The 19,050-nt window shown below is 38.3% G+C and overlaps 1 protein-coding gene across 1 annotated transcript in view; it reads right to left on the minus strand.

The window, feature by feature from the left end:
- Positions 1–19,050, minus strand: part of ABCA13 (ATP binding cassette subfamily A member 13) — a 161,774-nt gene that overhangs the window by 136,754 nt on the left and 5,970 nt on the right. The window contains exons 4-10 of the mRNA XM_071553007.1: positions 12,756–12,907; positions 11,933–11,961; positions 10,114–10,277; positions 7,439–7,554; positions 5,917–6,050; positions 4,135–4,299; positions 1,733–1,935 (exon numbers count right to left, since the gene is read on the minus strand). Of these exons, the coding sequence (XP_071409108.1) occupies positions 1,733–1,935; positions 4,135–4,299; positions 5,917–6,050; positions 7,439–7,554; positions 10,114–10,277; positions 11,933–11,961; positions 12,756–12,907 (963 nt within the window). The remainder of the gene's footprint in view (positions 1–1,732; positions 1,936–4,134; positions 4,300–5,916; positions 6,051–7,438; positions 7,555–10,113; positions 10,278–11,932; positions 11,962–12,755; positions 12,908–19,050) is intronic.

The raw sequence follows: 19,050 nt of genomic DNA on the forward strand, positions 1-19,050 counted from the left end.
CACAACCACATTCAAATCAAAACCTGAACGTATACAGCTAGGTTAAAGTATTCTCCACTTATCAGTAATTATAATCAAGCTTGTAAGCCACAAGGAACCTAACACCTTTGCAGCTGCTGAAAAGAGCAAAGATTTCATGTTCCACAGACTAATATTTTATAGAAAGGACTATATCAATGAAATTGATTAAAACCCCTGATTTTCTATGAATTCTAAAGAATTTTTTGCTTCCTCATAATTATGAATGCTAAAATATTCCTATTGATAGCTAAACACTGTTATTTTAATCCCTACCAAAAAAACCCAAACACCTAAACCATGAAATCATAGTAAAAACCAGAATGCTCCAAATGATGTGTCCATTTTGTCCGTATATTTATTAAAAGAAAAGCTGTTTATTAGCTCTATAAAATTGGTCAAGAGGGGGTGCATGGTAAAAAAGTGCCTTCCAATGCAAGCATCTCAAAGTTGAAAATAACTTCTTTTTAAATATATTTTCTTTCTCTGCAGATTCAGGACTCTGAGATCAAAAGAGGTAGAGCACAAAAACATTGTGCCCTGCAAGCAAAAATGTAAAACCGATGAAAAAAATATGAGTTTTTTTCTTGCTGTGCAGTCACTATATCATATACTTTGTAGTTTCTTTGCAACAGCAGCAGTATAGCAGTTTCCTTTTATAAATAAGAACCAAATTCCAAAATGCACTACTAAATTATTGAACAACTTGACTGCAATCTCTGTCTTATCAGTATATAATGCATTGTATCTTTCAGATTTATCATCAGATGTTATTTGTATAGCATGAATCATATGTCCTGCAGTGGCAGTGTGTTATATGAACAAGTAGAGTTATTACAAGCAGTGGCAAATTGAGGCCAACATTATAACTCCCAGAAGCAAAGCAAGTCATCCAGTGTGCAGTTAGAAAGATGGAAGTGTCAGTTCCTGTGCTCTGCCATAGACATTTCTTGAGGCTCTGCCAACTCTGACAAACATTAACTCCCTTTATCTACAACTTAAGTCCTCTGTAGAACCTTCCATATTGAGACAATTTGAACAGCTTTACAAAACATATCATTCTGAGCCATATCTTCACATATACTTCTTATATTTGAATTAAGTGATAAACCAAATGAAGAACGTGAAACAGTAAGTAAAAAAAAAACATCAAAAGAAACCATAACCTCAGAGTGCCCTAGATGAGATTGGAAACTACATACATACAATTAATTCTATGTGTTTAGAATTCTGTTCTCCACAGTAGGCTGCTGTTACAAGATCTCCAGCACAATTAACATGAGTTGGACTTCTGCAAGTCCAAAATATTTCAGATGAACTGGACTTGCTGTACATAAGAAGCATTACTGAGCCACAGCAACTATTTGTGGGAATTAAACTTTGTTTGCAGAACAAGATAAAGAATTCAGGTCCTAGTTCAAAATGCCCAATTATGCACAGCTGCTGATTCCTGTGAGTCCTGATCATATAGTAATCAGGTCCTCCACTGAACCTGTAAGTAGCTATACTCTGAAGCACAGACTTAATTTCTTTTTCAGAAAGTGTAAGCATCAGCACAGTTATTTGACTGTACATGAGGCTTTGAATTACAGAATAAAACATAACAACACAAACCAGACAAAAATCAGAAATCAATTAAATGTAATGTGAAAATGAATATCCAGGTTGACCTGAATTTCATAAGACAAGTTGAAGAAAGATCAATATAACTTACCAATCATGAGATGCAGTATATCCTTCTGAAAAGTAAGCATTTAATTTCTCATTCCATTGCTGGATCAGGGTATTTATGCCTGAAAAAAGTTTCCTGGCTTCCCTTTCATCTATGAACTGAGATACTAAATCAGCTATGATTCTTCTGAGTTCCAAAAGGAGATTCTGAGAGAGACTGCTGCTGCTGAACCACTGCTCAAGTATCTAGCAGATTTAATGCAAAATAGAACATCTAGTTAGAGAACCCAAGCTTTCCCATTCAGACAGTACAAAGAATTTGCACGTCTTTAAAAAAATTCACACAATTAACATTGACAGTAAAATTTCTCCCTAACAACTTGTGTAGACTCTGAAATGACTGAGCTTAAAGGTTCATTTTCAATACAGTTTTGACAGACCTGCAAATTGGCAATGTAACATGCTACATCATACATCCTGTGTGGTTCAAAGACCCAAGAATGGTAAAAAGATGGCCTGAGACTGAAATCAATCAAAAGTTCACATTCAGAGCCTCAGGCTTCCTTTATCAGAATTCTGTCTACACTGTCAACACAATGGAAGGCAGAGGAGTTAACATTTTTTGGGTTCCATCTCACAAAGACCTGGCAAAGAAGCCTGCATGCTCCCATTGTGTAGCCCAGAATAAGGCACATCAAGGCCTGGCCAAACCTACTGACTGCTCTTCTAGCCTCCATCATTACTGGGTTTTTTTTTTAATGCCAAGTGGATATTACACATTTACTCAAAGAGAAGTCCTGTTCACCCAGAAAATTCACAATGGCCAGCAGCTTACAGTACTACAAGTTGCCATCATAAGGATGTCAACGCTTGCTAAAAGTTTTGAAATCATAGCTGAAATTATTAATGGACTTTCGTATATAGGAATTAGTGCATTAGTTTTGGCAATCACATTGAATTATTGCTTTAAGTCAAAGACTACATTTTTGAGGAAATACACAGAACACTGCATACTTTCTTTAGATGTTACAAACATCTCCAGATCAGCTTGATGCACAGGGCTTATTTTTTAATGGAAAAAACTTCATATTTGAGTATAAACACAAACACCAGTGTTAAGGCAGCTAGGTGTTTCCCTCAGGAAAAATCTGAATGTTTTACCCTTTCCTCCAAGCAACTACACATATGTAATTATAGAGACTGCATGCCATGCTTTCCTGCCAGATTATAGAGCTATACTGGAAGTTTAGTTTTATCTTCTTGTTAGACACTAGGTCAGTGATTATGGGGGCAGAACCACCTTGTGAGGGGCACATGTGTATGTCTGTGTGTGTAGGGGGAAGGGATGGGTTAAACCACATGGAGGTGGGGTGGCATCATACCCCTCATGGCACCCCAGAGCAGCTGCCAGTCTCAAACAGCCTGGGATAACTGTAACATCCCAAAACTCCTGGAGCCTCTGGCCCAGCTCAGATTGGCAGGGACAGTGAGGACACTGCCCCTTACCCTGGACTGGAATGGATCAGAAGTGCTGCCTGGGGGATTTGGCCATGGGGACCAGAGCAGATAAAACCAGAGGCATAGGTGTGCCACATGTCACAGCATTGCCGTCCCAACTTGTGAGAGTTGGTCTGCCAAAAGGTTCCAGTGGTAGCTATTTGATCTACCTCTGCCTGTTTCTCCTTCTCTCTTTTTGCTCCCTCTGTTTCTCTTTCTTTGCTCCTTTTTTGATACTTTGGGTGGCTTGGAGCTGGAGGGATTGGATTTTGACTTAAGTGTTGTAGATTAGTATGTGCTGGGTCAGTATTGTCTAGTTTGTGTGGTGCCCTTTTGAACTTTTGCCAAGTTCCCTTATTTTCTCCACTAAATTATCAATAACAATACCTCTTGGGAACAAGTCTGTGGCTTTTCTCTTGATGCTATCTCAAGGAATTAAAGAACCCTATATATATATATGTTTTAAAGTAAAACTCCTGGCTGAGCCCATGAACAAGCAGCTCCAGGGCTGGAGTGTTACAACCCTTCAATCTTCTCTGGCCACTATTGCCAGAGATAGTGAAGGAGAATTAAAAATAAACTAATTCTTTACAATATCAGCAGAGGCCTCTAGTCAGCTTTCAGTTTTGTCCAACATTCAGTCTCAGGTGAGACAGTAAATGGATATTCCGTGACAGGCCTTTGCAGTGCAATATATTTCACTATATTCCCTCTAAGATTTCAACTCTGAATTTCAGTTAATGAGAAAATCTGATTAAGTGAACACATGGTGACAGATTATACTTCCACTGCGATGATTCTTTTTAAGAATTACTTCATCTTAATAGAAAGATGAAAAAGGTTCATGAAAATAACATTGCATAGATAACTCAGATCTTTTAACTGAGTTAGTACTGACAGACTACATGCAAACATTAGAAATTTGATCTATATCATATTAAAGTGTACCTGTGTATAGAGTCTGGGCTTGCTGACAGCATGAACAAGATACAGTTTGACCTCATGCCATGCAGAAATGCAGCCTTGTCCATTATTCTCTTTGTTTGCTTCATCTTCTGGCCCACTGGACAGAGCAGAGCACACAAACTGCTCCAGTGTCTCCTCTGTGGGAATCTGGCAGGGACATTAGGAAACGGATGATTATCTCAAGAGAGCTGCTGAGTGTTATCTCTGCTATCAACTTACTTATCTAGTGAATATAAGACTGTCACATGGCCTTCTACAGTGAGAACAAAGCCCGTTTAATCCACCAGCATATTCTGGGCATATACTTCAAAGTCTCCACATGCAGACTGTTGTATAAAATACCAGTAACCCCATTAAGGTATTCCTACAATAGGCAGAGGGATGAGACTTATGTATGCAAGGAATTTTCACCTATATAAAAAGTATTTAGTACAATGATACATCTCAACCAGTGATTTCATGCAGCAGACTAGTTTTACACTGAGGTTGGTGGGTTTCAACAGAGTGGCCAAGAGATCCTCATAGACTGATTTTTAAATTTTGTAATCAAATATTTGTTATTCCAAATCATATTAATATTATTAAAGCATACAAAAATAATTCAACACATTTTAATTATCATTATTGTCTTTCTGAGGTACTTCACATTCTAACTACTTTCAACTTTTACCAGAGAATTTATAAAAAGTTTTGCAGATGTTTTGACACCAGACAACATGGGACATTAGATACAGATTTTAAGTGCTCAGAGAAGATATTGTCCAGGCTTCCACCTTTCCCTTCATACTTTTTGATGGTCTTCAATGCTCTAAGACAAACACAAAATAGTAAGATACTAGCTGAAATAGCTAGCAAGTGAGTAGCCTGGGATTTTACAGTCAATCATAGCTACCAAGCCGCAGATGAATTCAGTTCAGTTGATCAAACAAGCAATCACTGATATTTCATTAAAAGGCCATTCAAAAGTCAAGGGGTTTTTATAATGTATCCCCTTGCTTAAATCTGCTATTTTTACAATGAGCACTTCTGGAAAATAACTTTAAACCATATCTGGAAAAGAACAAACAGATATCACATAAATACCAATATGCTCTATTAAAAAAACCTGTGGATTTAAGTAGACATTCCAAAGATGTTTCAAGATTTCTGCAGGTCAAATCAGACCAACAAAACAAACCACTCTGGTCTAAAATAAAGGTTAGAAACCCTTCTCTGAGGAAAGAGATTTTACTCTAAATTTGATACATCACTGCTATATTTGATTAAGCCCCACTGAGACAATCAAGTATATTCATAGCAAGACTGCACAACTGAGAAGAAAGGACTCTTAATATGCCTTAATTTATGCACAGAAGAGACAGGCATTCTTTGTCCAGCAAACCAGATGGAAAATGCTACCAGCCAAGCTAATCCTGGTAGATTTGAGTCTAGAATTTGGTTTATAAGCTTAGAGGTGCAACCCTCAGAATTCTCTACAGGATTATAAAATAAACCTGGGACTTTGCCATACTCAGCTGTGACTCCAGAGAAACAACTTCATTAATGTACACAACTAGACCTATCAGCATCTTCATGTTCAGAAATTTCAGCCAAAGCTAAATACATTTCTTTTGATGGAATGAAGCCAGGACATTTAATAGTCTTGTATCTCTTCACAAACCTAAGATATGACCACAGCTTCTGTAAGACAGGAAAAAATCCCTTTAGGGTACAAATAAAACAAAATATTAAAGAGAAGGACACTGAAATTTTTGACTGATTTACCTTTGTTAATTGTGCTGTATAGCTTAGCAGCTTCTCAACATGAGGAGCATGAAAACCAAACCTGGATTCAAGTTCTGCTTTCACAGCAGGTGGATTCCACAAAACATCTCCTAAAGACAGATTGTATTGAAAACCTGAAAGAAAGAAAACATATTTATGTAATTCCTTCTTTTCGTTCATGTTGTTTCTTGATGATTCATACTTGATGAGATCCAAGCACCATGTTCCCAGCTTTTTGTGGCAGGGGGGCAGGAAGTGTGTACCTGTACACCAATTTCACTGGATAAAATCTGTGATTGCACTAGTGGTAAGGTCAGTTAATCTGATGATATTGTTGATACGATGATGGTGAGGTGCCCTTGCACATGCAGTAGGGTGCCATTCGAAACTGCACATAGTCATGCAAATGTGTGTGTATGGACTGGATGTGAATCATTGCCAAGAAGGAGAGCACCAAGGGAATACCAGAAGTCCCAGAGAATTCAATGGCTCCAGCACATTACCCTTGTACCACCTTGGCTTTTGTTTAGGCAGGTGAAGTTGGAGTTAGACAGCGTATTACTCTTAGCCTGACCTTCCATGCCAGGCACACAGCTGCACCTAGAATCTAACTGTGTGCCCCAGTTTGCCAAAGAAACTTGTTCCTGACCTTTCCTTGAGGAGTTGTCCTGGGGCCAGCCTACCTTCTCCAATAAAACTCATCTCCCATAGTGAAGCAGCAGATGGAGATTATGTAGCCCTTAAGCTGAGAGCAGAAGATGTGAGAATAGAAGAATGAAGTTTAAAGTAAACCAGTCATAGTGCTTAACATGCATGTCCAAAACAAGATCCTTCTATCAAAAGGAAGAAATTGTCCTTTGTCTTGATTTAGTCTCTCTACAAAATTCACTACTGAAGGACCATTCTAAACACGATAAGACTAATATGTTTTGTTTATCAACTAGTTGCCAGTCTGATAAAACTTAGTTATTAGTAGTTACAAAGTAGATTGGTAAAGAAAGGGGTTAGGACTACAGCAATATAGTTCAGTTCTGAGACTTCAGAAATTTAGAAGCTTGACAGTTGTATGTATGCATGTATGGCCAGACTTCGCAAATGAAGATTTGGGCAGGGCTCTCCCCACGTGGGCGTGCCCTTCCAGCCTGCACAGTGAATTTTTTAGGTGAGGCACAGCGTGTGCAGAACTGGCCCCACCATTTAAGTAATACGGTCCATTTGCCACGGCCAAGTGAGCTTGGACAGTGACAGTGAAGTCCTCGGGACTTTCTACAGCAACTGGTACTAACTGGGGCTGAGACCCTGCTGAGCATCCGAGATCTGATGGGATCGGATGCTCAGCAGGGAGGCATTGAACTGCCAGGAGACAGTCCCCACTGAGACTTGAACCCAGGTCCTTGGGATTCAGAGTCCAGAGTGCTCTCCATTACACCACAGGACTGCCCTAGCTTGACAATTACTACTTTTGCATATTGCCAGCATGCTAATGAGGTACTTCAAGGAAAATCTGCAGCAAATTTCTTACCTTCTAAGCTCCTGTCCTGTACTGATGCAACAGTTAAATTCAGTGCTGTTTTCACCACTTCATAGAAATTTTGGCCCAATGGCATCATAGCTAAATTCTTCAATGATGCTAAGGTACTGAAAGTGAAAAATAAAACAAAAATCAAGCTCTCTATACAATCAAAAAGCCTGAAAGGACTTGCTGGAAAGAGATGACCTTTAAGCAACTGAAAAATAAATCGCTTTATTTTACTGTTGAAAAAACAATGTTGTTCTATCAAATCAGACTTTTCATGAACCAAACACAAGCTAAGATTTTACAGATGGAGTTTCACTCAATTTTCACTAAGGAAATGTCTCCTAAGAAACCAATATCATCTTTAAAAAAAAAAAAGAGAGAGAGAAAATGTGTGAGTAAAAATAGGAGCAAAACCACCACAATCTCCCAGTTATCCCACAAGGCAGAATCAACACAGAATACTTATATTTTACTTCCAGTCAATTTCAGGGAAACAAAAAGTACTTTTAAAGCAACATAACACTTACACTCACAAGAAGTTAAAGAAAGCACCTTACAAAATACATTGATAAAAGTGTATCTATTGAATTTCTTACAAGTTCCAGTCTCAGTCAGTCAACTTAGTCAGCAAACAAACTCCTTTGTTAATGCAGCTGTAGCTGCAATTTACTACTTAAAGTTTATGTCAAATTTACTAATTGTTTCCTATAGAGTAATCCTTTCTCATTATACAAATAAGAATCCAGTTTTCCAGAGTGGATCAGCAGTAGCAGTTTCCAACATATTCAAGAGGGAAAAGTAAAAAAATAGAAGAAAAAATAAACAAATGAAGCAAACAACCAACAAAAAAGCCAAACAAACCAAAACCCAAAATCAAACAAATAAACAAAACAAAACAAACAAAAAAAGAACCTGGTCACATAGGTGTGAAAAGTCTCTGCTGGATAGATTCTCCCTTAGAAAGGACCTCATGAAGTAAGCATTGGGTTTTGTGACTTGCTTTCTAAATTGCACTCATGGTGCAAAATTTGGTCATTGAGTGGTACTAGAGTCTTGAAAAACCAACCAAGCAAAACTACCAAAACCCATATGTAAGCATCTGAGTTGCCTCATATTAATCCCTTGCCTAGCCAAGCACCTACACAGCTGTTCATTCACTCCCTTCTCCCACAGGAGAGAAAGAAAATAAAAAGAAGGCATAAAGACTCATGGAGCAACCTAGAAACAATTTAATAAGTGAAGCAAAAGTTGTACATGCAAGTAGCACAAAGCCAAAAATCCATTCTCTTCTTTCCATCAACATCCAAATGCTTTCTTAGAGCCAGGGTCTCAGGATGCCTAGAAGTTACATGGGAAGACAAACACTATAACCATGAACACCCTTCACTTTTGTCCCCTTGTCACTCTCTCCATGCTGTAGGCTCAGGGTAGAGAAACTGCTGCTGAGATTGTATTAACAGATTCATAACTTCACCCAGCACAACAGCCAGTGTTTACTGTGGTTTTTGGGTACTTCTGCTGAAGAAGAAAATAATAACTTACAATCAATTTCCTGATTTACCTCATGAACGCTCAGACACTGAGAGTTTGCAAACATTTCAAAAAAGAATTCTGCTTATGGGATACAAACACAATTAGTACAGTTTTGCATGCTCAGAGAATAAGATGAAATAAGGTTACAAATGATTCAGGCATAAGGGGAAAATAAAATAATCAAGTCCCAACATAGTTGCAATCCCATATTGTAAGAGAGACTTATTTTCTAGTTTAAAAAAAAGTTATGCCATCATATCCTTCAGAGCTTTTTTTTACCTAGAAAAAAGACAGTGGAATGCTAAAGGGTGACAGAACAGCACAGTAATTTCCTATTTCTGGTCTTTGAGCCTCTGCTCTCTCATGGAGTAAGGCTGGGGAGGTTCATGGCCAGTCTTGCACAGGCATCCAAGTCTGGAGGACTCCTCTGGCTTTATTACTATGTTATTTGACTACAATGAAAATTACCTATCAACTATTACAACCAACCGCCACGCTGGCAAATACATGTCTGACTTTTAACTAAAAATTTCCTTATTTTACTGAAAATTCCTGTACAAATGTGTCTTTGTCTAGGCTTTTGATGCTATGTCTTCCTCTGAATCCAACTGTCCTTTACCAGATGGAGAATACTGTCTCTGGGGTTTTTTTCTAACTGCTTCATTTCTTGCAAGAGAACAGCTAAAGCTATTTTGATAGCAAGAGGCTTAAGAAACAAAATTGACTAATTTTCATGATATTGATGAAGAGCTACATATATTTTAAGCTGATTAGAATCCAAACTATTATTTTCTTGTACTCATATGTAAATATTCTGTCTTTCAAAGACCACCAGAGCACATTACAAAGTTAAAAGCCATACAATGCAATGGGTTAATTTCAGCCATTGCTAACATGAAGCTACTTATTGAAGACTCCTAGGACATCTCTGTTGAGTTTGGCAGAGATGAAAAATACAGTTATGATGGCATCAGTGTGAGTGAAAACTCCTATCACAGCTCTATAAAAGCACAATTCAGTAAAGAGAAGAAAATTTTACCCTCTTTACACTGATGAGGATGCTTATTTTATTAAGTAAACAATGAAAAGAACAATAAATGCCAAACTTTAAAACAGGGGACATTCATGAATGTAACAGTACTTACTGTTGAATAACCTTTAGAAACTGTGCTATGGTAGCTAACTCATCTTCTGTATAAAAGCTGTTCAGTTGAAGATGAGGAAGTGAATGCAGAAAGTTCCAGAAATATGGTTGCTTGTACAGATTTTCTGCTCTAGAAATCGTTTTCTCTGCTTCATTCAAATCCATCTTTATGGGAAAAAAAACAAACAACCAATTACATGCAACACTTCCATGAACAGAAAAAAGAAATGAAAAAAAGCAAGTGACTGTTATTTCCCCAACCCCCTTGAATATTAAATTGTTCAAAATATTTTTCCCAAGCAGAAACATACCTCTAGCTTTGGTAATATACCACATCATTTTAGCAGTACTTTGAACTTATGGCAGCTGTTTCAGATGTTTTTCTCTGCTCTGATGGAAAAATGGAGTTAGGAGAACCGCTAAGGAATCTTTTTGCTCAGAAGTGTAACTCTTTCTCAAAGAGTAATTCTTTCAGTTCTTAAGGAAAGGAACTCTTTAGCCCTGCAATGAATTTCTAAGTCTAGGGTATAATCCCAGGGGACTGGCCAGGACATGCCATCTTGCCTAACAACCCCTTGCAGGGGTTGCATGGGGTTTAAAATAATGATTTATAAAAACTAAAGGTGAACTGACTGGGATAAAATCTTCCTTTATAGTTCTACACAATAAGATGCCTATGCAAAACAGGATTTATCACACCTGTTTTTTATGCATCTTTCTTCTCTAAATTAATGTTTCATTAGGGCTTTTTTGGATAATGGCAGCTTTAGCATAGTTTATACTAAAAAGAAATTTGTGCATACAAAATCTTACTAATAGTGATTGGTTACTGTCAGCTAAATATAAATACATGCTTTACTCATTCCATGCACAAAATGAAATTTGCTATTGGTATGGCTCCTTTCAGTTAAGCATCTTATGAGCAATTAAAAAATGTTACTATAAAAATGCCATCTCATTTCAAGATATAAACTGCAAATCCAGGTTTCATGAAGTAGCAGTTACAATCAACCAAATGTGGAAAAAATGCATTTTCTAATATTTTTAAATGAAACCCATGATCTGTAAAAGGCACAAAATTGACAGTAATGGAGAACCATTACTGTGTCCATTCACTCTTCCTTTTGTTGTTGAGAATTTAATAGTGAAGGCCTAATGCATTAGGAACAGCACAAAGACCAAACTCATTTCACATTAATTGCCAAAAAGATTCTGGAAGGAATTATGCTACATCTTGCACATCTCTCTTCCTTCACCCCCAGCTTGAGTCTGCTTGCCATATTTACCAGACCACAAATCTGAATTAAAAGTAATCCCATCCAAGCAAGAGGCTCAACTTTTTTTTAATCTCACTGCTGTCCTTTTTAAAGTTTTGGGTTGAGTTTCTGTTGTTGTTGTTGAGCAGGGGGGGGGGGAGGGGGGGAGAGAAATGTGATATTGTTAGTTGTTTTTGCTTGTTTGTTTCTTAAATAATAATAAGTTTATTATTTATTAGGATAAGAATTCCTTACAAGACGTTTTGTAAAATTGTTTTATATAGTGTCACATGGCAGATGCGCTTTTAAATTCCTCCTAAGGAATGATTAGCCTTCAAATAGCTGTGGATTTTAGCTATTAACAACCTAGACTAATTTAAATCAGTAATCTACAAACCACCCAACCTCTATCAAATTTATAAAACATTTTTTCCTTCAACTTCATACCAATTTTTTTAAGGGTATTTTACCTAAACTTGACAGGATACAAATTTCTAACCACTATAATAAAGACGCCTCAAAACACAGAACTTTGATTTAGAAATAAACTGTAAAAATACTCACAGAAAGGAGAGTGGTGATGTTATGGAGCCCTGTAAAAACAAATATTTTCCTTAATGGAGAAGCATTATTAACTTCAGAAGAATCAATATGGTAAGCAACACCAAGCAGGTCACAAAGGGTATTTCTACAGAAATAAAGGCACATGAAGCAAGCATCCCATAAAGATAGTGACCCAATGGATTTTCTGTGCTTCCCAACACTTCTACTATTACCCAAAAAAAACCAATTTAAAAGACATTGCTTACCATTCACTTTTCAGTGATGCAAAATCATCACATCAGCCCTAGATGAGCAGACTGGCTGCCAGACAGACAGGCATGAAATTTCCCATTTCACCTAAATCTTTCTGCTTGAAAACCAGCCAGAAAGGCAGGATAGTGTTAGGTCTTAAACATCCACCTGGTGCAGCAGCAAGACTGCACAGGATGGGTGGGAATAGGACAAGAGCAGCAGACCCTGGTATTTCCAGTCTCATGAAGTTTTCCATCCCTGCACTCTTCAGTACAATAGAAACATAGCCTCATAAACTACTTTTCAATGCATGTTAGACCAAGTAACCTTGTACTCATTATTAATCCTTATCTTTAAACCTTTTCCCTCACAGTGTTTTATTAAATTTCAAGTAGTACAAGGCACCGTTTTAGAAAGTAAGCTTCTTTTTTTTCTGATAATTTTGATGGCCACGGTGATATGAATTATAAAAGTGGGGGGGGGGGGTTAGATCAGCTAAAATTTTATTTTTAATATAACAATATTCTTTTGTTTGATGGTTATCACCATCTCATGGGAAAAGCAATTAATTTTTAGAAAGATCATAGCTTACCTGAAAATCTTGAGTTTTCCTCCCATAGTTTTTCTAAGGCCATGGCTTTCTCTGTAGTATCAATAAATTCCTTTGCAAGTTCTTCCATGTCTTTCATGAAGTCTAGATCAGGTTCAGTGACTCTCTCTGGACCAGTCTGGGTACTTACAGTACTTTTTGACAGAAGGTAAAGGGATAGGTGAGGTAATTAAAAACTGAAAGCGAGTAGCTGAAAAATGTGTATACAATCACAGCAGTATTCTGATTTTTTTAAACTCTTATGCATTTATACAACTTCTATTTAATTTGAATCATTAGCATACAAGTTGCAGTACTGACTCTCAAAATCCCAGGAAAAAAGGCAAAGGAAAACTACTGAGTTCACCTATGCCAGTAACTCAGTTCTGGCAGCAACCAAGGACAGACACATCCAGAGAAATCTTTAATGTTTCGGAACACACTCAACTTTTCTCCCCTAGTTTATCGTGCATCCAGGTGACAGTTCTTGGATAAGAAAGTTCGAACTGTCCTATTGGATCTAAGGCAACAGTTTGTTTCTTCAAACACATGCAGCAACCTATAAAAACAGTATCTTATTCTCACTGCTGGCTTTTCCCTGATATTAGATTACAGCCATACCCCTGGTAAATGTTATCGCTGTCATCTGTGTCACACTACTATCTGGTGGCTACTTAATAGCACAACAGCTTTCTAGCAATACTTTCAAATGAAATCAGAAGTCAGTCATTTAAACAATTCTTTACAGGACAAAATTACTTAGACTCTCCTAAGAAACCATAAACAATGGAATAATTACATTTAGCAAGTTATTAGGGAGTTGAATTCTGTATTATCTCATAGGAAATTCAAATGATCTTAAGAGTTAAATCTTATCCAGCAAATATATTGCTATTTTTTCATTAGAAGCACAATTAACTGCCACAGAATCACAAAGTCATAGAATGGATAAGGTTGGAATGGACCACAGTGGGTCATTCTTGCTTGAGCACATGGCACAGAATTGCGTCCAGATGGTTCCTGAATATCTCCAGTGAGGGACAATCTACAGTCCCTCTGGGCAATCTGTTCCAGTGCTCAGTCACTCACACAGTAAAGAAGTTCCTCCTCATATTCAGGTGGAACTTCTGTGCATCAGTTTTCTGCCCATTGCCTCTTGTCCTACTCCACTTACAAAAATATAATTATGAGTTACATTCCTTTCTTGCAAATCTTGTATGTGCTTTCAGCTCAACTTTTACTTAGTGAAAGGAAAGCCCAGTGAGATCAACTCAAAATCCAAAGCAAACTATCAGCAACAACCTTTTCATTCTCTCATTTCTCTTTCTCTCTGTCCTTGATCCTCCTTTGATCAGTCACTCACAGAGCTGTCTGGAACTTTATACTAAGGGATACAAAGAAAATTTAATCTTAAAACAATCAAGTTCTTGATTGTTTCAGTACAGCTTATTTTTATCCTAACTTGGATGACAGCCAGTAGGACTTTGGATAATACTGTCACCATCCTCAAATATCAGTGGATTAAAGGCAGAACAGTTCATCACATTTTTTTCCCTTTTAAAAGGAGTTTTTAAAAGCAGATTTCTGTTGTTCAGAAGGTGGCTTTTATTGTGATTAAAAGCTGCAGTTTAGCTGTTGCTTTCAAAACTACCACATGAATTCCAGTATTACTAACAATCCCAGTGCTTGAAATTTCAGACAGTTAAGAACACTGATGTTTGGCAAAGAACTGGAACACTAACTAGATACTGGAAAACTTCTTAGCACTCTACTTTTTGAAATAGGGTGAATAAGAGCCCAGCACTTGATCAGAATGACAACAACCACATTTGGGTAAAACAAAAATCCAGTCAGAACATTAAAAAACCAAAATTCTAGCTCAATTTCCACAGGATTTTCCACCAGTTTTGGCTGAGGTTTTTCTGTGGGGCTTGGGGTGGGAGTTGGCTCTTTGGCTTTGTTGGGATTTTTCTTAATACTTGCTGAATTTACAATTCAAAACTAAACTCTCCTAACAATATCACTTAAAATAATAACAAGTATTCAGAGAAGTGGATCATAAGGGCAGTATTTCAACCAACATTGTTTTCCCTCCAAACTAGACACAAGCCTTGTACCCACATCTAGAGATCTCCCTGTTTTAGAAGCATTGCAAACAACAGTCTGGGGAAAAAAGGCCACCTTACTCATACAGGAGCACACAGCTGGACTCAGCACTATCTGGGCTGCTGGTGCTGCCCGGGCTCCCTGCCAGCAGCAGGGGGCAGATAGCAGTGAGGGAGTCAGGAACTCCCTCCCCTGCCCCATCACTGACTCTGCTAAACCTCAGAACTGCAAAGCTTGCGTTGATAAACATCAGCAAAACAAACAAAACAAAAAAACCCCACACCTTCTTGGCATCTAATTTTATGCACTTTAGCCACCTGGTTGATACATAGTGGAAGGACAACAGAGAACGCAGTCTGAATTAACACTCACTTGAGCTGTCCTTTCAGTGTTCCCAGGGTTGAGGACTAGAAAGACAAGCTTCTGCTCTGAGGAGTACATGGGGCAGGGGAAATGTGACTCGGGAAAAACAAGTTGATGGTGAAATTGCAGAGAGAGCTGGGAAACAGTAGGGGGTTGTAGATATCTAGGGTATAGCAGAAGGACCAAACCCCAGGCATAGCGAGCAGTTATTACAGAAGAGAAGGCAGGATGTGCAATCTGAAAAAAACCATGGGAACACCCACTCCCAAGCACAAGCCTCTCAGCAGGATGAGAGCAGCTGTTTGGACATGCTGTTTGTGAGCTATTTGCTTTATGGGCATTTGCAGCACAGTAACGATGTCAGCCAGCTGTCATCTCTGCCCCTCTTCTGCCGACATTGCCACGCCCCTTCCTCTGGTTATTCTTGAAGCTGAGCACAACCTCCTTTGGGAAGGGATCTGGCAACAGGTGTGATACTGGTTATCAGGCTTCAGTTTATGAAACAGATTCAAATATTACAGAGGAATGATTTGCTGAATAGCTGTGCTAAGATTTAAAAGAATGATGTATTTTCAATATGGAAATAGAGGACCACAGTAATCTCCTAATATGAATGATACTACTAGTTTTTTAATTCAGCACAAGTTGCACAAAATTGTGGGAAGATGTCACCATCTTGCTAGAAAGATTAGAAACGAGATTTCAAAACCAGATGCAGGGATGGTCACGGCAAACAATTTTCAGACACTGTGCCAACAAAAAAACTGTTGTACTGCTACTCTCCCAAAGAGCCTTCAGTATGTGCTCTCTGGGGCAGAAGGCGACATTAACTCCCTTATGTGTATGTGTAAAGGAAGTCAAGCAGCAGTTCCAAGGAAGTTCCTAGCAGCAGTTGCTAGGAACAATAAAGAGGAGAAGGAAGAGATGGCAAAAAGGAACAAAAGGAGGAAGCCAGTCATTTATAGAAGAGGACGTACATAATTAGAAGTGAGGTGTTAAGAGAAGAAGTGTGTGTGTATACATATAATTTCATTATCTTCCATGGTAATTCTTCCCTTAATTTGTGCATTTCCACAAACTTCATGAGGACAGAAATCAAATTAAAGAAATACATTCATACAAGTTTTCACCATGACAAAATTCTTCAAAAGAGCAAAATGACTCTGTATCTCTTTGAACATGTAAGAACAACTGTCATTTCCTAAAGCCATGACTCAGAAACACTAATTCTGTCCAAATTACTAAATTGCTCAGGTTGACAAGAAGAATGTTTCAGAGCTCATCTGAAATCTCAGCTACAATATAAAATGCCATTTAGACTGGTGATTTTCATAAGCTTCTCAGCAAACTCTTGTCTCAACCGCACCTCTGTCACCACATTAAAAATTTCTTTCTAAAATTGCAAAGCCCCAGCTGTGCTGGCTTTCATTCTGCACCATCTCAGAACAGCCTGGAGACATGACTTCTCCATCAACATCAATACACATGCTGGACAACAACATATTGAATGTCTTTCACAGAAAGATCTTTCCTCTCCATGTTGTGTAAAATTACAACCTTCATAAAATGCAATGGACCAAAATATACAAGGGAAAAAAAAAAGGTGTTCCTCTTAATTGGGTATAAAATGGACAAAATTCATGTTTAAGTTTTCTCTTCAGATCTCCGATAATCTGTAAGAAAGATCGAGAAAATTGCTTCTGTTTCTGTTTTCCAGCTACACAGCCTGAGACTACAAAAATTGGCCCAGACCTCACAGAGTTGCTATTCTGATAAGTTGCTGCAGACATACAGCCATGTCACAGAATCATTTTCTCATTTGAAGATCAGATCATTAAGGAAAAATCTGATCCTTTAAGCAATTCTTATGCAAATACTATCACTGATGCTTAGACCCTCCTTGATTTTGTTTTTCCACATCAGCTCCTGTACATGAGCTCTTCTGAAGCTAATTCACTGGAGAACCACAAAGAAGTGGGTACTGATAAAACAGAAGTTTTAGACCAGTAAAAAGAAAGGGACTGGTTGGAGCAGGGCCGGTCCAGCCCTGGAGCAGTCCATGCTCTCACCAATGGGGCACCATCCCCCAGGATCCCAGCCAGCAGGCAGACCTGAAGGTGTGTTACAGACTCCAGGACAGCCCCAACACAGCAGGATGAGCCCAGGAGCCCAGTCTGGTGCAAAAAGAGATAGCACTACCACATGGATGTGAGTGGGCCATCCAGCAGAAGTTCCAGGCTTCACCACACCTGCTGGGTGAGGCTGCTCAGGCTGCTTAGGCTGCTTCTACTTGCAGTTAAATAAAGAGAAATAAACTAATGTAGTTAGAAATAAGATTTTAAAGTCTTCTTTTCATGATCTTTGTAGTGCTGAGTCTGAGAAAGTGTAGGTTTAATTTTCTTTTGAGTATTGAGAAGTCTAACAACCATAGATCTAGAAGTTGGAGATGCGGGAACAAATTCCACCACATTCTGCAAGAGTGGGAAGATATTATGCTTCCATGCATACACGCAGAAACATGTGGGTGTAAGGCCGTGGGACTGTGCTGTCTGCTTTTTATCTTACTTGCATTTTCTGAGTTTCACACTGTGCTCCAATAAAATGAGATGGGAAGTGGAACATTTTGGAAAGAGCGGGGGAAAATGTCCTTTGCCATGATAACTCCTAATACTTCCTTACTCCTCTGCTCTGAGATACCACTGGATGTATCAGGCTAGGGAATCACATCAGTGAGCTGCCAGCCAGAGCTTTTGCAGTGGCTTAAGAGAGGAACAAAGAGCAAAGCCATGAAGCTGTTGAAAAATGGATGTTTTCTGAGGAGGTGACAGAACCTGCTGTAAATCACAGTTAATGACATACTTGTAGCCTTCACCTGGCTCATCTTACCACATTAGAGGCTGTTGCCTGAAGGGACAGTGAAGGCATGGCCTGTACCAGGATGACTTTAGCCCTGGCTCAGCCCACCTTGTGGAGCAGTCCTGCTCAGCCTTCTAACGGAGAAATAGTTATTTGGGTGGTTTATGGCTTCCATGGAGGTTCCTACTTTCACCCAAAGACAACTACTATCTTTCAAACTGATAGCACCAACACTGTGAAAACAAATGGGTTAAGTGTCCATGGAAACTATGCACAGTTTTTGATTAACCCTTAATAAACACAAAATCATTGACTTAAAAAGGCCCCTATACCAAATTTATTGTTTGATATAAATCTTCAAAGGGAAGATAATTGGTATTACTGTTTCTGTGCCATGCCATCTCTCCAGTCAACATGGACATTGTAGCATTTAGTAATGTTTGGCTGATCAAGCTGACAGTTTGTATTCCTAAGGCTCTTGGCAGCCAGCATAAGTCAGAGCATCCCTGAGGTTGATTTAATTTATACTGATGGACCTGGTGGAGCAGACTGACCTCAGAATGAACTTCATCCTACCTTTTAAGCCCTTTTCCTTACCTAGGCTATATGCTACTCCATGTAAGCTACTGAATGTATAAATATGGATACATGCATGCATTTTATTTTTAGTTGAAAAACTGAAAGCCACTGAATAATTTCCCCAATTCTTAAGTAGGTCTAAGACTGGCCTCAGGAAATTCTTTCCTGATTTTCTTTTGAGCTGAAATATTATTTGGGCAGTTCAGTCAAAACAGTGTAAATAATCATGCAGAGTAGCCAATATAGTTCATAGTTTCTAGAGGTTTAACACACTTAGATGGCATCTGAACTAGTGATATAATTAAAAAGTATCCTTTCAAGGAAGAATTTTTTAAAAGGCCAGCAGTTATTGTAACTGTATTTCAGTAATACAGTATTGACACTGCAAGCAACA

Source organism: Pithys albifrons, chromosome 4, assembly GCF_047495875.1.
Source record: "Pithys albifrons albifrons isolate INPA30051 chromosome 4, PitAlb_v1, whole genome shotgun sequence".
In the NCBI taxonomy this organism is placed as follows: Eukaryota; Metazoa; Chordata; class Aves; order Passeriformes; family Thamnophilidae; genus Pithys; species Pithys albifrons.